At 55.6% G+C, this 26,405-nt stretch overlaps 2 protein-coding genes across 2 annotated transcripts; both read right to left on the reverse strand.

The window, feature by feature from the left end:
* Window positions 1-1,938: 1,938 nt before the first annotated feature.
* Window positions 1,939-11,266, reverse strand: REN (renin). The gene is made up of 10 exons (XM_036273627.1): window positions 11,169-11,266; window positions 8,294-8,444; window positions 7,632-7,755; window positions 6,911-7,029; window positions 5,879-6,075; window positions 4,243-4,251; window positions 3,631-3,750; window positions 3,077-3,218; window positions 2,730-2,828; window positions 1,939-2,100 (listed from the first exon to the last, which is right to left on the reverse strand). The coding sequence occupies exons 1-10, from the start codon at window positions 11,264-11,266 to the stop codon at window positions 1,939-1,941; spliced, it is 1,221 nt and encodes a 406-aa protein (XP_036129520.1).
* An 8,763-nt stretch (window positions 11,267-20,029) lies between these two features.
* KISS1 (KiSS-1 metastasis suppressor) lies at window positions 20,030-25,013 on the reverse strand. Its single transcript, XM_036273275.1, is given in 4 exon segments — window positions 20,030-20,331; window positions 22,202-22,313; window positions 22,315-22,465; window positions 25,006-25,013. Coding segments are annotated over 4 exon segments (573 nt in total).
* Between the last annotated feature and the right edge of the window lie 1,392 nt (window positions 25,014-26,405).

Below are 26,405 nucleotides of genomic sequence, written 5' to 3' on the forward strand. Positions count from 1 at the left end.
GGCCCAGGCCCGCAGGAAGCGCTGCCTGCCACCCTCAGCCGCCGGGGCCGCCGCTACCTGGAGCACGGGGCGGGTTGATGCCCCCGGGGAGGCCCCGGAGCGGGGGCGGGGCCGGGACGGTGACGCAGGAGTGGGGGCGGGGGCGGGGCCGGGGCCGGGGCAGTAGCCTTGACTAGAGGGCGGGGCGCATGGGGGCCCGCGGCCCCAGCTCCGGGTTGCCCCCAACCGGGTGCATCCCCACCAGGGGCACCCCCACCTCCACCTAGGGCTTGCTGTCTTGCTTCCGAGGCAGCAAGTTGGCTTCCTCCCTCCTACCTCGGCTGGAACCTCAATCCCCTGGGATAGGGCTGGGTGGGGGCTCTTCCTGCGCCCCAACTCCATTCTGCTGTAGGGAAATCCGGACGCGACCAAAAAGAGGTCAGCTTGGGTGGCCCACCTGTGCCCAGCTCTCTGCCTCCAGTCCCTGAAATCCTGGAGAAAGGCTCTGCAGCCCCTGCTGCATCTCAATGGCGGTTCCTTGCAGGGAATATATCCCCTTATACACACACGTACACACACACACAATGGAGGGACAACATTGTTGTGATGCATGTTGGGGGTGGTTGTGCTAATGGGTATCTCACTAGTTATCAGCCTGGTGGGAGAGCTCTTACTGCCCCACCCAGAAAACTCCCTACCAAGAAGAGCCCCTTTTTCATTTCCCCAAGTTGTTTCTTTGTCCTATTCAGAAACCTCCCAAACACAAGGCCCCATCATTATTGCTGTCCAGAATGTAGCTCTGCCCAGAGGAATTTCTGTGATGATGGAAATGTTCTATATATTGGTGTCCAGTGCAGTGACCACTGGCCACGTGTGACTATCAGAGAATCATGCTCCTGGTTCTGCATAAGGACGCTGCCCATGCAGGAATGCTGCCCTGGAGGACCTTGGGCCCCACACAGTCCCAAGAGGCTGCCATTCTAGAGGTGTGAGGTTTGCCGGGACCTGGTCAGTGTCCCACCCTTTTTGGTCAAAAGAGGGGTGAGCAGCTACCATGAAGAGGCACAGCATCAGTGGCTTCGGGTGAATACTGCATACCTGAGCTAGACATCCCTACGGACAACGCAAGGGGTAGGAGTAGGAGAAGACTTCAGCCTGTCCCAAGTCCATGAGATGGAGAGAGCAGTGTGTGTCTGTGTCATGCCAGGGTGTGGGGGGCTCTCCCTGTCAAGGTTCACCTGCATATAGGAAGGTGGAAAGCCCCTAGGGCCCAAGTCTGATGGGCTGGGTTCCATTCTTGATCTCAGCCAAATTCCTCCCACTCTCTGAGCCTGTTTCCCCACATGTAAAAAGGGAGTATCAATCAGATCTCTGGTGTTCCACTTTTTGGGGTGATGGTGCCTTGGACTGCACTATAAAAGGCTCCATTGGGGTGGGTGGGGTGGGGGTGCTAAGGGTCTGCAGTGCAGGAGAGGCAGACCTGGCTAGTTCAGCAGGGCAGAACCTGAGTTTGGGGCTGGCTTTGGTGAGCTGGGAACATCTTTCTGATCCACAGCCTACTGTCACAGCATTAGCCTTGGTCCTCAAGGGGCTGGAGGGCAACAGGGGCTGGCTCTCTTCCCACCCAAGGTTGTGTAAACAGCTCCTTTTGAGCCCTGCAGACATCAGGTGAGTGTGTTGTCCTGTGCCACATTCCTGTCTGCACATGATCACGCGGTTGCCCCTCCCTCTGTTTCAAACCCTAGTGGACCCAGGCTCAATAGGGTTGTGAACATGAAGTCTTTATTCTGTTTGTCCTCAAAGCAGGGGAGAGCCGGTGCTGGGGCAGGGCAAGCGCCCTGGAGGAGCTCCATGCCCTGTACCTCCACATGAGGACGGGAGCACAGGCAGGGGCGGTTCCAGAGAGGGCTCCAGCTCTGGGCTAGGGCTGCTGGCGGGCCGCCGGGGCAGCAGAGGGCCTCAGTGGGCCAAAGCAAAGCCAATTCGATTGTTTCGCCGATCAAACTCCGTGTAGAACTTGCGGATGAAGGTGGCGCCCAGGACCCAGACAGGCCCAGTGGGTGGTGGGATGTCCAGACCGTGGAGAGCCAGTGTGCACAGGTCATCATTACTGTAGGGGTCCTGGCAGGAAGCACAAGGGTCACTGCCCAGCATGTGACCATTCTGCCCTCACCTTGCCTGACTCCAGAGGCCTTTCTCAGCGATATTCCTCCTCCTCTCCCCCTCTATACTGCAACTCCATTGCATTCTCGCCCTTTCAACTCATCACGAATTGCACCCCCTCCTGGATCCAGGCACCGTCTAGACACTGGGCACACAATGCAGCAGGCACAGCACTACCCCTACGAGCTTACTGTCTGGCAGAGCTTCTGATCCTAGGCAAGTTATTTAACATCTCTAAGTCCACTGAGTAAAAGGGGGATTAAAATACAGGTGCATAGCATCACTGGTAGCATTTGATGAGAAAACAGTAAGGAGCTGTGCACAATGATTCCTAAACTTGGCTGCACATTGGAATCACCTGGGGAGTTTTAAAAACATGGATGCCCAGGTGCCACCCCCAGAGGTTCTGATGTAATAGGGGATGTGGGTTGCTACTGGGACTTTTAAAAGCTACCAGGTGACTCTAACAGCCAAGTGTGAGAACTGCTGGCCTAGTAGGTAATCTGTCACAATGACTTGTCCCTTTTTGAAGGCTCCTGCTTACCCTTCCTGCCTGTTGCCGAAGGGCAGACTGGAACCTCCCTTACCTGTAATACGTAGTCTTGACTGGTGAGTGTGTAGAGTTTGCCTCCGAGGTGGAAGGAGATGTCAGGGAGTGTGGGCACCTGGTTACAGCTCACCACGTACTGAGGAGAAAATAAAGGGAGGCCCTTTGAGTGTGGGGGGGCCTCCCAGCAGACACAGCCCTGTGCTTGTGGCCTCCCCACCCCCAACCGCCCAGGGTGGGGACCCAGCCACACGTGAAGAGTGTGAGAGATGAGGAGATGGAGACCTGAAATGGCCTCACTGGGGACCTAATGCTGCCTGGGGTGATTTGGGGGTCTGGACCAGGTAGCACTACCCCACCCCTGGCACCCCCTCTCCAGCTTCTTACTTCATCTGTGCTCAGCTCCTTGGCCCCCAGGGTCTCCATGAGTAGCCTCAGGGAGCTGGTGGGACCTGAGATGTAGGAGGCACCGGTATCCACCACCACCATGCAGCCCTCCTCACAGAGCAAGGTTGACCTCACAGACACCCTGGGAGAGGCCATAGTCAGACAGACAGGCAGACAGACAGACAGACAGACAGACAGACAGAGGCTGATGGGGCACCACCACCAGGCTGCACAGCTTTCCTGAGTGAGGGCAGGTGAGGGGAGGCCATGCTGGGGGTCCGGTGATGCAGCGAGGGGTGTGTAGGGCAGGAGCTGGAGAAGGAAGGTCCTACTGCCTCTCAGCGTCAGCCTAGTGCCCCTCCTGCCCCCTCAGTAGCCCCTCCCCTCTGCCCCTCACATTTCATTGTTCCCCATTCCAGAACAGCTGGCGAGAGCAAGGTTGGCTGTGTCTTAAGAAGTCGCTGCGTTGGAGAGGACAGGGTGGCAGCCTGTCAGCACAGCACCCTCCGCGCAGCAGCATTTTGGGAGAGTGGGGAGGACTGAGGATGTCTGACCCTTTCATTTTGATCTGCCAGGAGCCGGTCTTGCTGATGCTCACGTAGTGGAAGTTCCCCTGGTAATACTGGGGGTCACTGCCTCCCAGCACGATCTCTCCCCCCAGCAAATGGGAATTCCTAAAGGAAAGATCAGAGGTTCTTGGAGAACTGATGGTCCCAGCAACAAGAAAAGTGGGGCCTGGGGCGGGCCCGGCCCAGGAAGGCAGGGACGGCAAGGCTGGGAAACCGCAGCATGTGCTGCCTCCCCCCTTTGCTTGCCCCTCCCCAGCCCAACCAGGGGAGGTTCCCCAATGATCGTCCAACTGCACCCAGTAAAGCATCCCCACTGAGGTCACAGAAAACAGGCACCAGGACAGACAGCAGAATGCAAACAAGACACAAATCGGCCCCACCCTCACTTAGGGTTGGACAGGTACATGGGAGGGGACTCGGGGGAACTGTGGGGTGGGGGTGGGCGGGGGGCATGAAGAGAGCAGGAAGGAGGCCCGAGTCCGTTCAGTGTCCAGCAGAGCCTGGGCCTGTGAGGTGAGGTTTGGGTAGGTGGTGGGTGGGATTCTGGGCCAGGTGTTCTGGAAGGTCAGGGCCACATGGGGCACTTCGGCTCCTTACTTGGAATTTCTGTAGAGAAAGAGACACAGCAGAAAGGAAGCCTTTGTTTCAGAACCTCACTAGCCTGTTGTTGGGCAGGGTGGGTGTTTGCACCCTTCTTACCCCTCAGGCAAGAGTGTCACCCAGAGGCGAAGTCACACACACTGGGGTCATCAGGGGACTGGAGTCAGGGCTCCTGGGGCCCAGTCTGAGGCTGATCCCCTTGCCTACCTCTCCTCGCCTACCTTTGGCCTGGTTTCCAGGGTGTGTACATGACAGGAGGCATCTGTACATGTTCATGTGTATACAGCCGTGTGGCTATGCACACACTATGCAGTGAATTGTACTCACGCACGTGTGGTAGCTCGCGTTCCCTCCGCCCCCGTCCCAGCACTTCAGGTTCTCTCTGGATGTTCCCTCGGTCAACAAGGCTGCCTTCCTCCCATTGCTGGATCCTCCTCCCTCCCATGGTCTCCTGGCACCTGTGCCCTCCATTACCATCCCTTTCCCCACATTTTCCAGCTCTTGTTTCCCGTTGCCTTCCCTTCCCCTGCACGTGTGCTCAGGCGTCCTCTAGCATTGGAAAACACCCACCCTCCTTCCCTCTGCTTCGCTCTGCACTTCAGTCTGCACCCCCTCTGGCGTTCCCTTCCCTGTTGAATTTCTCAGGGCAGCCTACACCTGCCCTTCACTTCCAGACTCCCACACTCACCTGTTCACTCCTTGCCATCTGGCCTTGCTCCGCCTCTAAACCAGCTCTTCCCAAGACTCGCCCTGCCGCAGAGCCAACGGATGGCCTTGTCTCAGTGTCCCCCTTCTCTCGCCACGTCAGACACTCCTTTTCTTTTGACCTCTGAGATGTCTCTGGAGTCTGACCCTCCCCTCCGTCCTCACTGCCGCTGGCCTGGTGTTCTTGCCCTTGTGATCCTTGTGTCTGGCTCAGACCATCTTTCTAAACCCAACAGCTCGGAGCAGATCGCAGACCTGCTCAATAGCTGACAGTGGCCTCCCCAAGGCCTGTGCAGAAGCTCAGCCCAGACTTGAAAAGCCCCGGCAGGTCCAGCCTGTGCTACCCGCTGCCGCTCATCACGTCGTGTTTCTCGTCTCCCTGCCAGACTGTAGGCTTCGTGAGGGCAGAGCTGTCTTGTTCATTGTGTGCGGCTGTACCCTCAGCACCTCACACCGTGCTTGGCACGTAAGTTCCCAGTATTTATTGAACCACTGAACAGAAGGAAGGAAGGAATGGCGTCAGCTGTCTGTGAGAGGAACCGTGGGCCCTCGCAGGGAGGCCTCAGGCCACAGCAATGCCTACTTTCCCTCGCCCCCCCATTCTCCTCTCGTCCTCGAGCAGTGCCGTCTAGCAGAACGTCCTGTGATGATGGACACGGTCTGTGTTTCTACTGCCCAGCAGTGTAGTCAGTAGCCACTGTGGCTGCTGAGCGCCTGACAGGGGGTTCGTGCAAATGAGGGATTGAATGCCTACTTTCATTTTATTTTAATTTATTTAAATTGAAGAGGTGGCGTCCATATCGGATAGTGCGGTTCTAGATATGGACTGAATACCACCTACTCGTGAACACACCAAAACCCTGGTCCGACTCCTCCTCCTCCACCAGCTCGCCTGCCTCCCCTCCCTGCCCCTGCGTCCCAGGCCCACCTGCTGTAGTAGACGGAGAAGACGTCCTCCTTGAGCACCCTCTGCGAGAGGATGTGGTCGAAGACGGGGGTGACCCCAGCAACGGCCTGCGCAGGGAAGCCCATGCCCAGGACCCCATCAAACTTGGCCAGCATGAAGGGCATCAGGGGCAGCTCCGTGACCTCTCCAAACATCTGTGTCACCGTGATTCCGCCCACCTATGGGGGGAAGGACCAGAGGAGACCAAACCCTCTTGCCCACGCCCCAGCCAGGGTCTACTGGGCTTCCACATTGGGGGCCTCGGGGCTACACGTGTTCCGGGGTATGGTGATTGGGGGTGAGACCATTTCATCAATCCCCACACATATCCTCTCCCCTAATATGCATCTAGGCTGTTGGGTCTACAGAGAACTGGGGTTACCCACTGACTGGACGGGGCGGAGGCTGAGAAGCTAGTACTGCCAAGAAATGACAGAAAAGATGCCAGGAGTTCCCATACTCCCTCCCCAATGGTCCAGCCTTGACTTCGGCAGGATGGTCTTAGTGCCCCAGCCCTAGGCCTGCCTTTCGTGCTCCCTTTCCCCCAACTTCACAGACAGGAGGGGCAAGGGCTCACACTGGCTTTTCTCAGGTTCCGTGAGTATCCCTTCCCCAAGGCTGACAGAGCAGGAGCTGAAGAAACCCTGGAATGGGGAAGGGGCCAGGCCCTGGCCCTAATCCTAAACTCTGACCTTAAAACCTATCCCTGATCTGAAAGCTGACCCTGACTCTGACATGTCGGTCTAGGGTCTGGGGAAGAGCGCAGTCAGATCTGGGTGACCTCAGGCAGGTTGCTTGACTGGAGTTACCTGTGTGAGTTAAATGCAAAAGCCTCTATAGATCACCTGGCACTGAGCCAGGAGCTCAGGTTTGCTCCGTCCAGTGGCAGAGCCTGTTCCCAGACTCCAAGGTGAGCTGGATGGCACCTTACCCAAGTATGGACCCTAGAGTGGCAGGAGAGGTCTGGGGGCAGGAAGGGCAGGGAGTCAGATGACCTGGGCTGGTTCCACTTACAGTCACCATGTCCTGGCTCAGGAAGCCCTTGACTTTTCCAGATCCATAGTGGATGGTGAATTCCGTCCCATTCTCCATGTAGCTGGAGGATTCCGAGGAGTCGTAGAGGCTGTGAATCTCTGGCAGAGGGACATAGGCTCAGGTCTGTCCCAGAGAGGTCCAGGCAGGGGGCTCGGACGCAGGCACATATGGGTATGGTTGAGGACTTAGGTTGGGGTGGTCCTGAGGTCGGTTGGAGGCTTGGAAAAATGTGTTTTACCAACCAGGGACTATGTTTCTGGGGCCCCTGTTATGTGCCCATGTCTCTGAGAATTTTGTCTCAAGTGTAGCATTATAGAGTAATTTGTAGCACTGGGGTGAGGAGAAGAGTCTGGCTACAGTCAGTGCTCAGTAAGAAATTGTTGACTGAGGACAGGGATGGAAGAGCCCAGGTGTCTGGAGTGTCTGAGCATTGAACCCTCTGTCAATCTCAGGCCTGCAGTCTCAGAGAACTGGCCTTCTTGGCGGGCTGCACGCCCCTGAAGCTTGCTGTGTTACCCCGATGGCCATATCGGGAAAATGGGGGACATTTCCCTCTGGCCTCTCAGGGGCAGTGGGAGCAGAGGCCAAGAGGAAACAGCCCCAAGGATAGCAGGAGGGATTTAGCAGGGTGGGAGGCAGGACTGCCTAGGCATGGCAGGCAGGGGGCGTGGGGAGGGGCACCACAGGTCCTGGGGCTCACCACAGGCTGTGTAGAGAGGGCTGCACTTGGTGGAGGGCACCCAGAGGTTGGCTGATCCTGTGTCAAAGATGACTTTGAAGGTCTGAGGTGGGGTGCCAATGCCAATCTCGCCATAGTACTGGGTCTGTAGGGATGAAAGAAAGGCAGCTGGAAGGACTTGGGGAGCCTTGGGCCTGGGGGTCTCACTGATACCCCCGCTTGGCACTCAAGGTGAGGTTAGGCAGATCATCCAGCCTCTGTGGGTTTCCATTTTCCAGCAGGGCATGGATGAGAGGCTTGGCGGCCTATGACTTCCTAAGAAGTGAGACAAGAGGGCAAAATAAAAAGACTGAAAACGACGTAGGAAGGTTCCCCACCCTGGAGGAACCGCTGACAAGCAGTGGTTTGTGCTGAGCCTGGTCACAGAAACCTGCATCTAAGGTCACACACCCGTACTGCCCACCGGTGGAGGCCCAGGGCATGAATTCCTGAGTTCCACACCTAGCCTTGCCTCTGGGCTCTTTCCTGTCCTCTGTCCCTCAGGCTTTTCAGCTGTAAAATGGGAATTTGCAGGGTGCTTAGTGCTCCTCAGGCACTCAGTCAAAGACAGCACAGAAAGGGCCAAGAAAGCCTTAGGCCCAAGAGAGCAAGGAGATGGCAGGAGCAAGGGCCCGGGCACTCACGTCCAGGTAGTTGGTGAGGACCACGGGAGAGGTGCTGTTGCTGAAGGACAGTCTCTGGGAGAACTGGCTCCCTTCTGCCCGGAGCCTGGCCACGTCCACACCGCGCTCCTTCAGGCTTTCCCGGACTGAGGGCATTTTCTTGAGGAAGATCCTGGCCCAGAGTGAAGGAGGAAAACAAGAGGGGTCTGTACTCCCCCATCATAATCCCTGGAGCATCTAGGACCAGAACCCTAACCTTGACCCAGGCAACTGAGAATCACCCTTGTGCCCTCAGACCTCTGAAGGAGAATTCACAAACGCGGTGAGTTACCTGCACTAGTATTAAATAACCCTCAACTGCCTTCCTCCTGTTTAATTTTGATCACTGCAAGGACATTTGTTCATTCATTCATTCATTCATTCCATAATCGCGTGTTTAACACCTCCTCTGTGCCTGCACCAGAGCTGGAGACTAGAGATATAAAGATAAAGGTCAATGCTGCCTTCAAGGAGCTCCCATCAGGAAGGAGACAGAGGAGGAAACACAATGACATCCCTTCTAAGAGGAAGCCTGGGAGTGCCCCCTCCAGCTGGACAGGAAGAGGCAGTGCCATGGGAGACCTGCAGGTGGCAGCAGACGCCCACAGCAGCCTGAGGGGCTCGCCATGCCTGGGGCAGGCGCCAACCAGGACTGTGGGTGGGGTAGACCAACTGAATTAGGTGGGGAGACAGGGCAGCTAGAACCTGTGCATGCTGTCCTTGGAAAGGTGTGCCTTCTGAGCCTCATCCCAGTCCCTTGTCCCGAGACCTTCCTACCACCTTTGGGAGGCTGGATTAGACACCTGAAAAACTTCCCCAGACTCCCCACACTAGGTTGTCCTCGCTCTATGATGAGGAAATGGAGGTTCATAGGGGTGAGGTGACTCAGGACAGGGACTCAAAGCGAGGTGTCTGGCCCTAATTTCTGTGTAGGGTCCCTGGTACTAGGGCATGAGGGCTGTTCAGCGAAGCATGAAGGAAGATGTCCCTGGCTACTGGGGGGGGAGGGGGAGGGCCTCAGGATTGGAGCCCAATTTATAGAGAACCCCTCTTTCTTCTCAGCTGCCAGTCCTCCATACTTGTGCTCTCCCCTCATCCTCCATACCCCGTCGTGCCCAGGAATAGGAATACCACTTTTCTATTCCATATGCCCGTCACGTGTCGTATGCTTGTCAGTGTAATATTTCAATGGACTTGACTTGCCATATATCACAGTTTACTATTCACAAAGTATTTTTGCAATTACGATCATACTTGATTCTCAATCATTTCACGATGTGGGCCATTTGATTATTTTCATTTACAGACGGGGACATCTGTAAAATGGGAGGGGCAGAGAAGGCTTTTCCACTATTCACCCTGGACCGCCACTTGATACCATTCTTCTTTCACAAAGTCTCTTTCTCTGCCCCCCTGCCCCCAGTTTTTTCATTCTTCAAAGCCCAGCAGTCACCCCCACTGCAGGACACCTGCCCACGAACTCCAGCTCACACTGGCCTCACCTTTGCTCGGGCTCCTGCTCGGTGCTCCCTGGGTGCTCATGGCCAGCACCCCCCGGCCGAGCGCTCACAGAGGTGCTGCTGTCCGGTAGTGAGGACACAGTGGAGGTGGGCACAGGCTGGAGGTCCTCACTCCCTGTGTAATTCTGAGCGATGCACCGAACCTCTCTGGGCTTTGTCGGAGCCCCCAGGTACTCCCCTCTATGACTGGACTTCATGGTAATACCCACCTCAGAGGATCACCGCACCCTTCAATGAGCTGCCCACTGCTCAGTAAACGTAAACTGTGTGTAAAAGGCCGTGAGCCCTGGCCAGTTTGGCTGAGCAGTAGAGCATCAGCCCGTGGATCAATGAGTCCCGGGTTCAATTTCCAGCCAAGGGCATGTACCTTGGTTGTTCATCCCTGGCCCTGGAGCTGGTGGTTACTCTCTGGGAGCAGGGAAATCGGATTTGAAAATGAATGGCCCAGTGTGTGTTGAGGTTTGGCCTCTACATGTGACCTCCCTGAGCCTCAGTGTCCTCATCTGTAAAATGGGGTTGCTCGGAGGATGATTTCGAATGACAGATGTGAAAAGATCCCGTGAAACTCAGCATTTTACAGGCTTAGCAACTATTTTAGTAAAACCTGACCCTTTACTTGAAGATTTACTGAGGATGGCGCTCCCCGAACAGAAGCCCCTTTCTCTGCAGGGCCCTGTCCCACTCCGCCTCTGTCCTTTGCGGCCTTAGCGAATGGCCTGTTCCCACAGGGCCTGGCACCGCACAGGCCTTTCTCCTCTCTCCCTGAGCTGCCTTAAGCCTCTTTTGTCATTTGTGACAATGACAGCTGGGTTTTGACAGCGTGCCAGCGTCATGCTAAGGGCGTTCCTGGTGGTGTCTCATTCAATCTTCAAGGCACCTCCAGTGAAGTAGGTGCTGCTATTACCCCTGTTTTAACAACGGTAAACTGAGACCCGGAGGACTTCAGTAACTTGCCCCTGGTTCCAGACCTAGTTAGTTCTGTTAGTGGAGCAGAATTTAAACCAAGACAATTCAGTTCTAGAAGCCTTGCCTTGGAGCACTCTATGGTGCTTCTCCCCGAGTAGACTTGACCAGACCACACCTTCCTTAATAATCAGGCCATGAGGTCCTCCAGGGCCAGGGGGCATGTGGGCATGTCTTAGTCCTCCTGAGTTCCCCACCGTCCTGGTGTCACTACTGGCTGTGTGACATTGGATGAGTCACCTGACCTCTCTGAATAGGACCACACCTCCCTGCCCAGCTGATCGTGAGAACTGCATGACATCACCTCTCTGAAAGCCAGGAGTGTTAAGAAGGTGTGTACCCCTACGCCCCTGCCACCCTCTTGCCTGGGTTACCTTCTGAAGGCGCCTGTGTCCACGGGGAGACTGAAGGTGCAGGAGCCCCAGAGCACCAGCAGGAGACCCCAGCGAGGCACTCTGCTCCATCGGTCCATGCTTCCCCTGGTCCCTGGCTTCTCTGGGATCCAGTGAAGCCTGTGGCTCCCAGAACCCCTCTCCTTTTATACTCTCCGCACTTGGAATGGTGCAGCTCTGCTCTGCCCTGATTTACTACCTGGGGCAGAGGGCAGGGCAGCCAGTATAAGCCCCCGTGGGACTGAGCTAGGGGAGGGGTAACCAGGTTTCCAACATGGAGCTAGAGGAAGTAGGGCTGTGGGAACTCAATGCTGTACCACTGACGCCAGCAGCCTGGTCTCAGTCTGGCCCTGTGACCCCCAGAGGGGACAGAGGCCGATGAGAAACAACCCTGCTCAGGACCAAGGTCAGGGCTGGGACAGGCGTAGAACCTGAGTTCCCAGCCCCCACAAAGGCTCCCCCTTCATCCTCTCTATTAGCCTTGGCTGTGCCCCTGCCTGACTTCTGCCAGACTGCATCTTCGTGTTCCCACCTGGTTGTTGTTCCCTGACAGAGCCAGATGCAGGGCCTCTCAGCCGCCACCTTCCAGGCCTCCATCAGCCGTGGCTGTTTGTGGGAAAGTGCACCTGGCATAGCCCTCAGAAGGCAGGGGCCGGAGGCAGGGACTGTGTCATCTCCACTGACTTGGTGTTGGTGGCCGCACCCAAGGGCTCGGGAGGCTTCTGCGGAAGAGTGAGGGGCAGCTGCTCTTCCAACGTCTAACCGTCTCTCCGCGTGGCCCTGACTCCCTTCTCGGCACTGTCTCTGCCTCCTTCCCTTTACCTTGTGGGTTATAAGCCATCTGGGACAGCTTCCCAAACCTGGCCCCGGACCCCAGGATGGGTGCGATCTGGTCCCTAGGATACCCTCTCCCAGCTTCCTTCTGCGAATTCTTCAGGGCCCACTTCAGTTATCAGCACTTCCTCCATGAAGCAGGCCCTGATTTAGCCCAGGATCGACTGCTTTCTGATGTGGGCTCCCCCCAGCCCCCACATGGCACCAGCCCTCTGGCGAGAGTGTGGACCTCAACTGTCCAGCATCAGAGTTGTTCTGTATGAGTGCCCCCTCCTCTTACCCAGAGTGGTGCTGAATATGTATCAGATGAACAGATCAGTGAACTGTGATGCGCAGTGCAAAGAGCCCTGGGCTAGTTGTCAGGGACCTGGGTTCTAGTTCTGACTACCACAAACCTGCTGTGTGACAGTGGACCCCTCGCTTCCCCTCTCTGGGCCTCAGTTCCTAAATCTGTACAGTGAAACAGATGCTTGGTGGCCCCCAGGGTGCCTTCTTACTCAGACACGCTAGCATCTGTTCTGTGCCTTCGGGGTGCAGAGTGCTCCCTGCACCGACTGTGGGCAGTGACGACTTCATCGGAGGAGCTCCTCTTTGAGGGAAGCCAGCCACTCTGTTCTCTGCCTCTCCTACCACCACCATAGTGCTTGGTCGCTTGGGGACAGACACAGCGAAACTGTGTGGCTGGCGTCATACAGGGCTGGGGCAATGCCAGATGTGGTGATCAAAGATGAGGGACAGCCCTGGCTGGTGGGCTCAGTGGTTAGAGCTCCAGCCCGTGCACCGAAGTGTCATGGGTTCGATTCCTGGTCAAGGGCAGGTGCCTGGGTTGCAGGTTCCATCCCCAGCCGTGGTTGGGGCAAGTGTGGGAGACAACAAATTGATGTGTCTCTCTCACATCCATGTTTCTCTCCCTCCCCCCTCCTCTTCCACTCTATCTAGGAATCAATGGAAAAAATAACCTCGGGTCAGGATTAACGAAAGAAAGAGAAAGAAAGAAAAGAAAGAAAGAAGGAAGGAAGGAAGGAAGGAAGGAAGGAAGGAAGGAAGGAAGGAAAGAGAAAGAAAGAAAGAAAGAAAGAAAGAAAGAAAGAAAGAAAGAAAGAAAGAAGTGACAAAGGGACCTAGAGTTCTAGCAACAGTGTTTTGAATGATAGACTGTAGACTAGCGGCTGGGTATGGGGAGAAGTTGGGACAGGACAGGATGGATGAGCTGGACGGAGGCAGAGGACCCCGGACAAGTGGGAAGCAAGAGCAGAGGTCGTGGGAATAGTGGAAGCGTAACGATGAAGGCGGAGAGCTGACCAAGCCTGGGGCCTTCGAGAGGGTCTCATGGAGGCGGGGCAGTGACAAGTGGTGACGTGCCCAGAGGATGTGAGGGTGGGGGCTGAAGCGGAACGGGGGAGACCCCTGGAAGGAGGACACTCGGAGCTGAGGAGCCAGGGTGCTGGCCGGCCACCGTCTGAGCGGATGGTGACGTCATCCCGGAGGATCACAGAGGGCACAGGGGGAGAAGGCTGTAAGCCACAAGCCAGGGCCTTTGACAAATGATGGGGCAGGACCTGCGAGCCCAGTAATGGCAGCAGCAAGTGAGTGAGGGGAGAAGGGCCAAGGCAAAAAGAAGGGCCTGAAAGGAGCAGAGTCTTCTTTCAACGTCCATGTCAGCCCTGGGAGGTGAGTGGACCAGCACCCTTGGAACACAGGAGGAAATCAAGACCGGGGGGGGGGGGGGGGGAGTAACACCCTGTGTCCTAATGACCGCTGACTCCGTGCACTTGCATCCCCCCTGTCATACCCTGTGTTACATGAGGGTCCAGCTGCAGAGGTGATAGGGGTCCTGCCCCAGACCCCACCTGTCTGCACTGTGAGGCCCTCTGCTGACAGAGGTTCTGTCAGGAATCAGGAGAGTGGCTATGGGTGATGTCTCCTTTCTCACCAACAGGCCTCACAAGATTCTCACCTGTCAGTGAGGGTGACCGACCACCCATGCTCCCTCCCCTCCCCTGGCCCCGAGGCCTGGAGCAGAGGAGCTAGGAGCAGGGACAGAGCAGGGGGCGATGGGGTCCACCTGGAAGTGACACCGATGGTTTAATGAGCACCTGCACGTGCTGTGAAGAACAGTGGCCCTACGAACGGGCGCTCAGCCCTGCTGTTCAGACGGACGGGCAGCTGAGGCTCCAGGGAGCAGAGGCCGAGCCCTCTGCCTTGTGACTCCCGGCCCTTCTCTGTGGCTGTGGGTGTCAGAGACACAGCGGGATCCACAAGAGAGGGGTGCTGAGCAATGGCTGAGCTCCAGGGAGCGCCGCCAACCCCACAGTGCTCTCTGTGGGGCAGAGGACATTTATTTTTAAAAATATATTTTTTAATTGATTTTAGGGAGAGAGGAAGGCAGAGGGAGAGAGGGACAGAAACATTGATGAGAGAGAACATCGAATGGCCGCCTCCTGCATGCCCCACACTGGGGATTTGGCCCACAATCTGGGCATGTGCCCCGACTGGAAATCAAACTGGCGACCTCTTGGTGCCTGGGTCGACGCTCAGCCAGTGAGCCACACCGGCCGGGCCAGAGGACATTTTCTAAGCCTAGACCCAGTTGTAGTGGAGACACTCAGCACGGTGCCCAGGACCCTCACACATATTTGAGATCAGTGCACAGCACCCTGCTATGGCAAAGGCAGGGCCACGTGTCCGCCAGCAGGTCCAGGCCCCCTGTGGACCCAGGCACCCTCCTGTCCCCAAGCCCTGTCGCCCGCTCCCTGCGAGCGTGCGCAGCCAATCCGCCACGCTGGGCCTAGAGCACAGTGGAACAAGTGTGAGCAAGTGGGGGGTCGCCTCACCAGGAGAGAGACATATAACATATGAGGCCACAGTCAAACTGTACCCGAGAGTTGCAGGGACCAGAAGAGGCAAGGAAATCAACTTCTACAAGGATAACAGGCCCAGAAACGACAATCTCTCTTATATTTTCTGACACCCCAGCTCAGAGGCTGGGCAAGAGGCAGCCTTTTGGGCTTCCCTAGTCTTCCTTCTCCATTCAGCCCCTCGGGCTCATAAACCCTTGGGGACTTTGCAAGGGAGGCAGAGCCAGGCAGGTGCAGCCTGAGGCCGTGAGTGGCCAGGAGAGAGAGTCTGGTTTTTGGTCTGTTCTAAGGAGGAAATATCCCAGGAGAAGAAATGCACTGCGAGGGGGCAAGCTCCGCCCTGGGCTAGTGAGCTCTGGATGTAGGATCCTGTGTGTCCTGGTCTGTTACCATTTCCAACGTCAGGGCGGGGAGAGTCCGGAAGGGGAGGTGGGAGTCTGTCCTTTCTGAACGGAGGCCTTCCAGTGCCCTGGGCTGTGGGGTGGGAGGGCAAGTGGGTAGGGACCCTTATCAGGTCATCTCCCAAGCCCTGTCAGTCCAGGGGTCCAGTGTTTCTCACAGAGGCTCCCCAGAACCCAGGTCTGGGCCCCTGGCTGCGTCACCACGAGGTCAGGGGAAGCGGAGTGGGCTGACGCAGAGGGAAGGGTTGCGTGGCACCTGCCCTTTCCCAGTGGGGCAGGCCCAAGACGTCAGGAGACGCATAAATCCAGTTAGTTGGTGCTTGGCCCTCGAATCTCTCTTCAGATCCCATGGCCGGGCGTATAGAGCGGGGTCAGACTTTGGGGGAGGGGGTGTCTCTAGACAAGTGGTGCTCGGAGTTTCTCTAAGAATGGCCCCAAACCCCATTTTGCTCTGCGCTGACCCCAAGGAGAGCCAGTGTCCAGACCAAGCCCGGGAGTGGGAGCAGAGGCCCGGGCTGGAGGGAGCGAAGGCCGGCGGCAGGAGAAGCCTGAGTTACCGGCTGTGGAGCGGGCGCGGGCTTATGCGTGGCCTTCGTTAGTTTCCTGGAGAGCACTTGCCAGGGTCACTGCTGGAGGGAAGGGGGTGAAGAGGCTTAGAGCTGGGGAGCTAAACATCCCTGGGTCTGTCCTTATGTTCACGAAAAGCAAATGGGGAGACAGGAGAGACGAGAACTGGACATGTCCTCCTTCCTCCCCACATCACGCGCGGGCCCCAGCTGGCTCCCCTGAGGAATTTCTCAATCAGATGGGGCCACTGAGCTCCGCAGAGATGAGCAGATGGGGCCTTGAGAGAAAAAGAAAGACCCAGAGCAGAGTTGAATAAGCAGCCAGGGCTGCCTTGTGTGGGTGGAGCCTCCGGAAGGAGCAATTAATTACCTGGAGAGCCTGGGCGGCACTGGGGCTGGGACCAGGGGGCCTTGGAGCTGGGGAAGGGGGAGAAAACCAAGCATCCTTTTCTGGGGACCTTGGAGGAACAGGAACTCAGCACAGGGTTGGGGTGATCCCAACCTGAGGCTGACTCAAGGGGAAATCAAAGGCAGGTCACACAGGCCTTAGATCGGCAGGGGCTGAGGCAGGAGAGGGCTGGGAAGGGGCTGGGGGCAGAGGGGAGGGCCTGGTGGACAGGTGTTCCTGAAATGAGATGCACCCAGCATCCTGGGGCCAGAGGCCATATCCTGAGGTATGACAGCTACACACATCCTAGACTGCTTTTCCTAAATGGCACCAGAGGTCTGTCTCATTATTAAAAAGCTTAAACTGGAAGGTCCCTTTTCCAGAGGAGGAGGGCATGACAGCAAGCAGCTCAGAGGAGTGTGGGTGGTGGTGTGGGGGAGAAGCAGGGACGGTGGCCCTGGTGGGAGGGTGACAGGGGTTTGTGTGCTAAGAATGTTACCAGCAGGATAGCAGGGATGGGGAGGGCTCCTAGGGAAAGTGGTTGTATCCCAAGAATGCATTTCCCCGGAAATGGACCCTCCCTTCCTCCCCTCTTTCCTATCATTTTTTTTTTTATCAGAAAAATACATGCTCTAGTTTGAAAAACCAATAGAACTAAAAGGTGTATAATGAAAACTAGCAGACGCCAGTCCTGCCCCAGCCAACAGAGGGCGCGCCTTCCAGCTCGAGCTATTTTGCTGCTGTTGGTGGTCCATATTCCTAAAGCATACGCTTAGACTGTCATTTCTTCATTTTTCTGTTTTATACCTTACTTATTGACCTTTGTTTTTTAATCCTCACCCAAGGACATTTTTGCATTTATCGTCAGATAGAGCAGGAGGGAGAGAGGGAGGAAGAGAGAGAGAGAAACATTGACGTGAGAGAGACACAGCGAATGCTTGCCACCCACACAACCCCAACCAGGGCTGGGGACAAACTGCAACCAAGGTACGTGCCCCTTAGTGGGAACTGAACCCGGGACTCTCTGGTCTGCAGGCCGATGCTCTAACCCCTGAGCCAAACCAGCCAGGGTACTTATTGACCTTTTTTAAATGGCAGATAAGGATTTCTCTCTTTTATACTCTTACCCTTTAAGTTTCAATATCAAAAGTCAGTATTTACGTTATGATAATCCTTGTTCACTGTGTATTTTTCTTCTTGTGTAAATTGTGGCTTTTCGTTATGTTCATCCCCCCCCTCCCCCTCTTCTCCAGTCCTTGTTTTTCTGTGATCCTGTAAATCGTGTCCAGATGCTGCAGACCCCTCTCCACCTGCTGGTGTCCAGTGGGATTTCCTCTGGGGAGCCCCGTGCTCTGACGCCGCACACTGCTGTCTGCCCACCGCATCTCTCCTGACTCTTGGCCCTGTAACTTTCCAGTGACGTGACCTTGGGCACACCACACCACCTAATCTCTTTGAGCCTCAGTTTTCTCTTCTGTGCAATGGGGATAACATTGCCCGCCTCGTGCAGTTGTTGTGAGGGTGACATGGAATAGCCCTGTGCTGGGCACCCCACAGGGTCTCAAACATTGCTTATTATTTTATGAAGAGTGATACTAGAAGCAGACACCTTCCTGCACCCTTTCCTGTCTTGCTCTCCATGTTCCTTTGCGAACAGGCATGAGACCTGCTCTCCACTCTTATAACAGACTTACCCAAAGTAGTAGAGCCTGGAAAAAGACCCTCCCACAGCCCCTTTCCCCAGGGAAGGATGCCCAGGCCTTCCTGGTTTCTTGCCTCTTGGGGACTGTGCAGAGGCCCCAGGAAGGAGTGGATTTGAGTGCCCCTAAGCAGCCCCATCTCCAGGTTTTGTGGCTCTGGTGCCCTAGCTCTCTGGACCTACCCAAAAAGTTTGGAGAGGGGGATGGGAGTTCTTGGTGCCAGCAATGTTTATAGCCCCTGACAGCCTCCAACCTGCCCTGCACCCTCCCTCCAATCCAGGGCGCAGGGTCAGAGCCAGGCTGGGAGCCTCATGAAACCAAAGATCTCTTCCCAAGATATGGGGCTGAGAGCTGCAAAGCCCAGGGTCTCTCAGCAGCAGTCCCAGGACAAGGAGCAGGGGACGGGCAGACCCAGCTCTCCTGCCACCTGCCGAAGCAGCCAGGATGGACATCCTGGGGGCACTTGGGTTGCAGTGGGAGTTGATAAGGCCCCAAATGTAGTTGGAAGGGCCCACCTTACACACAGGGTCTCCCAGACTCATGTCTATGAACGAGCACACGGTCTCTCATATTTCCTCTCACGTCCCCACAGTGTGCTTTTTGTGCCAGAGAACACGGTTCATTCTCCTGCCCCTGAAGCAATGTGTGCTTGTATGCATGCACACACGTGTACACACACACACACACACACACACAAACACCCAGGCTCTGGCTCTTCAGTTAATCTGCCTGCCCACAGTCACAGGAGAAGAGAGCTTTGGACTGTTCCCCAAGCCGAACACCTTGCAGGCACTATCTTCAAGGGGCTCCCTTTGGCTTCAAGACCCTCCTAGGAGCAGAGCGGGCTGCCTGGGGAGGTAGCTGGGGCCATAGCACCTCTGCAGCAGGGTGGCAGGGTGCCCTGGCCTGGGCAAGGCGCCCCCCCCCCCCAAGCGGGTCTCCTGAGTCAGATGGGCCTGGCTGTCCCAACAGAACAAGATGTTGGTTTTCATTGGAGGGGTGACAGGTCCTAGATTGGAACTGGGGACTTGGGGTGGCAACCTGAGCACAGTTGATAAGGAAAGTTAGGTGAGCTGTGGGGATGGCCTTCTGATGGTGGGCCAGCTTCCCACCTGAATTGGTCTCCAGAGTTGTTTCAAGGCCCACGATTCTAGGGCTGGCTTTCTGGTCCCTGGGGTCTTCTGATGAGGCCACTGCACCTGGTCTAGCCTGGATGGCAGGAGGAGCAGCTTTTGACAGCCTCTTCCAGGATGTAGTTCCCCATCCAAGGACCAGACCTTTAATATTTACAAATCTGCTGAGTGACCTCCACAGGGAGCCATAGGAATGGGCCTGGGGCAATTAGGGAACAACTCTGAGCCACGGGTATGTCAACAAGGTTGACAGAGGCAGCCCTTCTGCCAAACAGACACCATTTCTTCCCGCTTCAGCTGCCTCCTGACTTCGGACAGGCCTTGGAAGCTTCTCATCCGGGCCTCAGTTTCCCAAATCACAGTCGTCATCTGGTTGCATCACCAGTTTGGTTCTGTTTTGTCCTACCTAAGAATTTATGGAATACTGCTTATGTGACAGAGTGTGTCCTTGTCTGGGGACCGAAACAACCAACATTTCCTCCTCCTGGTTCTGGATATTGGGAAGTCGGGATCAAGGCATCTGCAGATTTGGTTCTTGGTGAAGACCGGCTCACTGGTTCGTAGATGGCTTTTCTTTTTCTGGGCTAGAAATTTGATGGTGCTGAAACACCCAAGCGGCATCCAACTTGGATTTTTCTTTAGTTATTTTTCAAATTTGGGGGGGAGGGGGGAGTGGCGGGGAGAGAGAGAGAATGAGAATGTGTGTGTGGGAAGTACTGATCTGCTGATCTGCCCCGGGAATCAACAGCCTGGCCCTTCACTTCTAGTTCGAAGGGCACTGCCCTTAGTTACATTGCAGCCATGTAGAACCAGCTGAAGAGGCAGTTGAGGCGAGAAGAGGAACAGCCTCATGAGCTCTGCTTGCAAAAATCAGCCACAAATCAATCACACGCAGGTGAGTTGGCAACTTTTCTTTTATTGATTCAGGACGGAAGCCCCAGGCCCCCTCCCATCACCAGGCCCTCACTCCGGCCCTGCGTGCCCGGAGGCCCTGTCAGTCCAGGGGTGTAAGTCCTTTGTCCCTGGGCGACGTCCCGGGGCGCTGCCGGCCTGCCGCCTGCCGTAGCGCAGGCCGAAGGAGTTCCAGTTATAGGCAGACAGGTCCTTCTCCCGCTGCACCAGCGCTGCGCCCCGCAGGGCGGAGATCAGGCGGCTGCGGGACGCGCACAGGGGGGGCCGGCGGGACCCCTCCGCGCTCTCGGGGGCTGCGCACCATGGGCTCTGCTCCCAGGCGGCCCGGGTGTCCAGGGGGCCGAGCTGCTGGCCTAGGACAGAGCGGGAGGGAGAGATTGCTGGAGGCCGCACCAGGCGTCCCCTGGAACCCCTGCGCACAGCCCATCCTGTGCTTCCCCTTTGTTCCTGGACCAGGACGCTCCCTGCTCAAGGCCGGCTGGGAGGACCAGCCCTGGAGCTTGGCGGTCAGGCCATTTGCTCCCCTCCTCTTTCAACACAGCTCTGATTTAAAGTATTTTCCAGAAGTATCTTCAATATCTTTTATATGAAATTACTTCCTCTTAGGAATCAAACAGGGTAGAGTCTAAAAATCAAGAGAACTGAGGTGTTTGCCAGAAGTTCAGCTTGGCCCACGGCCCTCTGTCTGGTTTCTGCGCAGGCTCCCCAGCTGGGCTGCGAGGCCCTGGGGCGGGTGAGGCGGTCATTAACGCCTTATCTCGCAGCCTGTTTGAACCCGGGCCTGGCGGGTAACAGGGCCTCCGTAAATGCTTGTTAACGGTATAAAAGCTAATGAAAAGCTTGTAGCTGCGGAAATCAAGAAAGTGGAGCTAAGATCATTGTGCCCCCGCAAGCCCCAATAATTGTAGCTCCCTAAATAGGCTGTGTAAGGGCTCAGCGAGAAACAGAAGGATCTGGGTCACCATAACCGGCTCACCTCCCCCATTTGGGTATCATCTCTCCTCTTCACACTGAGGCTTAACAAGGCTTATTTGGAAGGCACTTCGCATGCAGAGCTCATTAAGTTCGCTAGAATATTTGGCAGTAAAACAGTGCTCTGAGAACCCAGTGACCTCAGCCAATTGTGGCGAGAGATGAGTGGAAATGGGGCCTTGGTGTGTGAGTGGGTGTGTGTTGCAGGGGTGGTTGGCTTTGAGACCCACTCTTCAGTGCCCTGGCACACTTTGGAGAAGAGGAGTGTGGGCATGGTCCGGAATTAATGATAACCTTCCTAGGAGGTCCCTCCCACCTTGCCCAGGGCCTGGCTGAGAGGAACAGTGGCTCCCTGCCCAGTTACACCTGCTAGCCCAGCAGTAGACTGCTTCGCAGGCTACCCTTTGTGGCCTCACCTACAGCCCTTCGCCGAAAACAGCCAACGAACTCAATGCCCCAGGGGCAGTGGTGAGGTTATTTTCACCCAGAAAGGACAACTGATCCCAGGAGAAAAACCGCTCTTGGCAAAGGGCACTGGGGGTCGCGCTCTCTTTGTGCCGGGTATTTTACGGGCACAGCGGTATCCCGTGTGGAGATGTGTGTAGGGGGACTGCAGTCCAGGGAGGCCAAGCCACGGTTCTAGTCTGCCCCGAAAGCTGAACCAAGCCGTGTTAAACTCACAACTCCTGACTTGGGGAGTAGTACTACTCTAACTTGTGCCACTCAGAGACACCCTCTCGGGGGGCTCCCACACCTGCTGGGGTTCTGCAGCGTTTGGCTGAGTGACTTTACATCTTTGGGCCTTCGTTTCTCCAGCTCATTGGTACCATAGCGAACTCATAAAGTTGGCAGGATTTGTCTTTTTGTTTAGGTTCTTTTTTTTCAAACTCCCCATAAAGGAACTGGGGTCTCTGATGAAAGAAATTTGCAGAGTAAATTCCTTCCCAACAGATCTGCTCAGAGAGGCGACTGGCACGGAGCAGAGAAAACAGTGTGAGAAACCATGAAGGAGCATGGTGGTTAACGAGCACCTGAACCTCGGTGAGCCTGCTGATGCCCACACAGGTAGGCCACCCCTAACTTGTAAGGTTACGGGGGCCACCCAATGAATTGCATCGGCCAGTCGAGATTCCATGAAATACACTGTTGAGCTCACATTAGTCGACTAGCCATCATCTGAAAAATGTGGTAAATCTCATTTCGAAACAACTCACTTTCTCCCTTCCACCCTTTTCCCTGGACAACACATACCTGTGGATCCAGGATTCTCCACGGGTGCCACCTTTTCTAAGGTCTCCCTGGAGGAGATGGCACAGAGGAAAAGCACCAGCTGCCAAGAAACTGGTAGGTTCATCTTGGTGAGAAGCCACAGGTCCTAGAAGTGCCCTGAAGCCGAGACAGAGAGAGGAAGGAAGGACTAGGTCAGGCACAGGCCTGGGCTGGGTGTTGGGACAGAGCCCGGTGTGAAGGGGGGAGACAGCCTCTGCCCTTGGAGGCCCCAGCGGAGGGAGGAGTCTGAACAGACACACCGTGGAAGTGGAACTGAGAACACTTGCACAGTATAGTCAGACCTGAACTCATTCTAGGTGAGGATCATCAGCAAGGGCTCACTGGAGGCCAGTCAGAACAGGAAGGAAGGAAGGACCCCTATTGGTGGAAGGCAGGACTGCTCAGGTTGCAAAGTGGCCAGAATTCTGAACCTCAGGTTTGCTGGAGAGGAATGTTGGAGCGATGGGGGGTGAGATATGAGGTGCGGGAGTGAGCAGGGAGGGGTGGAGTGAAGCAGGGCAGGGAGGACCACCTCACGGAGGACACTGAGGTCCAGACATTCTCTCTGGAGCTGGGGTACTTCTTCCCTCCGTGCTGGGCTCTGCATAAGTCCACGACTTTCTCTGCTCCTCTCTCCCTTAGAACTGGGCCCTTGTCCTTCCTGCTGTAACAGAAACTGAATTATTTTCCTTTTTCATGAAAAAAAAGAGAACTTGCTTTCTCTTGTAGCCTTTGACAGCTGAAGACCGTCATTAAATGGTCTTATTGCCTATAATTCAGGGAAGAGAAAAACCTTTCCCTGATTTTGCAGGTCGGTTGTCTCCATATTCGATTTTCTGTGGCTTCGGAGAGGATAGGAATGGAATTGACCTCATAATGTTGGCTGTTGAGCTGGGAGCTGTGTTCTCTGACCCTCACTCCAAGCTCTTTCCCTTTACCCTCTCCTGCCCCCTCCCATCTCTTCCAGCTCCCAAGTCTAATTTCTCTTTGAAAAAGTCATCAGATACTTGAAGATTGTCCAACAAACATGATTAAAAACAAGCTGATGGGGAGGCAGTAGAGCTTCAGGTGGAGCCAAAAGGGTGTGGATGCCGGATCTAAGGCCCGAGTCACCCTAGGTGTGTGTGTGGGGGGGGGACTCAGGACTATTCTGTGTGCCCATCAATTTCACCCAGCCCTCTGTTCTTGCCCCTACTCCCCATTCCCTCCCTGCTCCCTCCAGGACCCAGGCATGGCGTGGAGGGGAAGAATCCTGAAATGGGACCAGAAGTACTTGGATCTGGCCGCAGCTATGCCTGCCCTCCCTGTGAGACAGGAACAGGTCACCCCCATCTCTGGGCCTTATTGCTCCACCTGTAAAATAAGACCATTGGGTCAGACTGGCCACTGCATGTCCCTTTGGACGGCCACTTATTCTTGCAGACCTTGATTCTGTGACACCCTGCACCCAGCCCATGGCTTTCTGCACCTGTCTTAAGGGGCAGGGGATCGAGGCAAGATGAATTCAGTAGAGAGAAGAGCATAGAACCGTTGTGTGTGTGTGTGTGTGGTTTCAGATTGTGGATGCCGAGGGTCCAGGGTAATTTGGAAATCATTTATTGAGTACTGACTGGGTGCTGTGTTAGATGCTGGGGTACACGGGTGTGCTAAGACACAGGGACTAGGTGCTATGGTGCACAGGTGCGAAGACACAGGGTTTCTGCCAATCCCTCAGCCCCCACCTCAAGTCTAGCACAAGAAACTGAGTCCTAAGCAGGCCATTTAAAGATAACACTGTAAATGATAGCCTGAAGGTGAGTACACAGGGTCTTTGGGAGCTCATGGGAGCCGGTCCTAAGAGGACCAGGAGGGTTTTCTGCAGGGCATGGCACCTGAGCTGGGCAGATGAATAAAGGCTTATATGGAAGGCAGGCAGGCCAGCCCCACTGGGTGTGGAGGGAACTGCAGGCCCTCGAGCCGGCCAGGAGGGTGGGCTTTGCAGGAGAGAAAGAAAATGGTGCGTCTAAGGAAGGGCCAGCAGGGGCCTCACCCAGGAGGGTCTGAGACAGAGAGGGGTGCCTGTAGACTTGCATTTCAGGGGGAGCCTCTGGCTGCTCTGCCAAAGCAGGATGGCGAGCGAGGAAGGGAGGAAAGGGCAGGCTGTGAGGTTAGAAGGCAGTGTGCCTTCTCCTGTGCTCCTCTGGCCTCGGCCCATCGGCTCCTCGCCATCATAGAGAGCACTTACCGTGCTCCATGTGTGAGTTCTGATTTTCCCTGCTGCTCCCAACACACACACACACACACACACACACACACACACACACACACACCTCCTAACGCATGTGGTGGAAATGAATTGCTTGGAAAAGGACCATCAGCTTCCAAGGGTCTGCAGCAGCTGTCCTGCTGTGGGTAATTTTTGTGGCTCCCCCACCCCAGGGGCTTTTGTGCCTGGTGAGCAACAGAAATCCCAGGCATGGTTGGAAAGCTATATGAAGTGGGGTGGCTTCCTTCCTCGGGCCACCTTCATAGTGCAGGGGTCTAGCAGGGTGCAAGGGGCTCCGGTTGGGCTTGTACTTGCCATCCATAAATTGGGGGAACAGCTCAGAGGAGACCTGTTGAGCCTATGAACCCGGAGGGGTTCCCCAGTTCCCTCCAAAAGCTCCTGTGGCCTCCAATCCCAGCCACAGAGTTCATGTAATAATTACAACACATTACAATTCACTCATTGCAACTATTCCTGCCACAATGAGGAGTCTTTGAGAGGATTATAGCTTCAAAAATAAAGTGCAAATCAATGTATTCACCTGGACATCCCCGAATAATTTGGCCAACTTTGTAATCAGAACTAATCACGCCTCCTTTGCCTGCTGGGACACATCAGTCTGTCTTGGAACTAAGCTCCTGTTCCCATATGGGGAGCCCCCTGGGTCTGGGAAGACCTCCCCCCCCCCCAGTGTGGATGCATAGCGCACCTACCTGGCTCCTCTTGGGTCCTGGTGGGTGGTAGCTCCACAGGGTCTCAGGTGATGGCACCACTTAGGCAGGTGAACACTCGGAGGGAGGAGAACCGGGCTTGCTCTTGCCAAGGCCCTGATCACATCCCTGTCCCTTTTATAAAGCCCAGGGTGACGTCTTCAGGCCACCCTTTGTCTCCCTCTCCCTCCTCCTCAGAGCCCCTTAGAGAGCACGGACTACTATCGCCCGCCTCCTGGCTCTCATGATTGAAATCCGTGTCTTCCTTCCCTCCAGAAGCCCTCAGGGCTGGTTCCCACTAGTTCTTTCTGTCCTCCCTCCCACTCCTCCCAGACCCACTCAGGAGGACACCAACTGTGCTCTCACGAACTCTTTGAGGAGTGTGGTGGGGCATCAGCACGAAATGTTCCCCCTCCAGACAAGAGCCACGAACACACACAGTGCGAAGTGAGCATGGTGGAAGGGAGGAGGGAGGAGAGAAGGGCACCGTGGGACCCAGGGGCTCCCCGCATCCTTCCAGCTCCAGCCAGCTGGCCTTGGCTCTCAGACCAGAAGGGGGCTCCTGGTCTGCCGTCTGCAGCTGGGGGAGGGCGATTCCCTGCATTTTTCCTCTCTTCCTTCTTTCCCCAAACAGTGACTGAGCCCTTGCTCAGCACGGGCCTTTGAAATGAATACAACACGGTCAGATGGACGAGACAGATCTGGAAGCAGCTAAGAAAGCAGATACAGCCCTGGCTGGTTTGGCTCAGCGGTTAGAGTGTCGGCCTGTGGCCCGGAGAGGCCCGGGTTCGGTTCCCACTAAGGGCATGTACCTCGGTTGCAGTTTGTCCCCGGCCCTGGTTGGGTCGTGTGGGTGGCAACCACTCGATGTGTCCCTTTCACATCGATGTTTCTCTCTCTCCCTCCAGCTCTATCTGAATAAAAAAATGGAAAAATGTCCTCGAGTTAGGATAAAAAAAAAAAAAAAGAAAGAAAGCAGATACAGTGGTGACTCCAGAGGAGGATGCACCTGGGACGTGCTGAGGGAGCACAGAGAAGTGACTTCCAGGCGACAGTGTATCAGAAGGTGCTGCTCTCAGGACCCCACCTTCACGCATTCGACACCCTTGATCATAGCATTCTGTAATCGCTGTATTCCCCATGTTGATGAAGGCACCCTCAGCACCCACTGTACAGACACAGAGGGCCCTCAAAGATATCGTCTAAATATATACATCGCAATGGCCTCTTG

The sequence above is a fragment of the Molossus molossus genome, unplaced genomic scaffold (genome assembly GCF_014108415.1).
Source record: "Molossus molossus isolate mMolMol1 unplaced genomic scaffold, mMolMol1.p scaffold_m16_p_20, whole genome shotgun sequence".
In the NCBI taxonomy this organism is placed as follows: domain Eukaryota; kingdom Metazoa; phylum Chordata; class Mammalia; order Chiroptera; family Molossidae; genus Molossus; species Molossus molossus.

Excerpts from the sequence above, each read along its gene's own strand:
- REN (XM_036273627.1), bottom strand. The coding sequence starts at position 11,266 with ATGGACCGATGGAGCAGAGTGCCTCGCTGGGGTCTCCTGCTGGTGCTC. Across the intron at positions 6,076-6,910 it reads TGAGCCAGGACATGGTGACT|GTGGGCGGAATCACGGTGAC; the intron begins GTAAGTGGAACC and ends TTCCCCCCATAG. Across the intron at positions 2,101-2,729 it reads GTCAAGACTACGTATTACAG|GACCCCTACAGTAATGATGA; the intron begins GTAAGGGAGGTT and ends GCTTCCTGCCAG.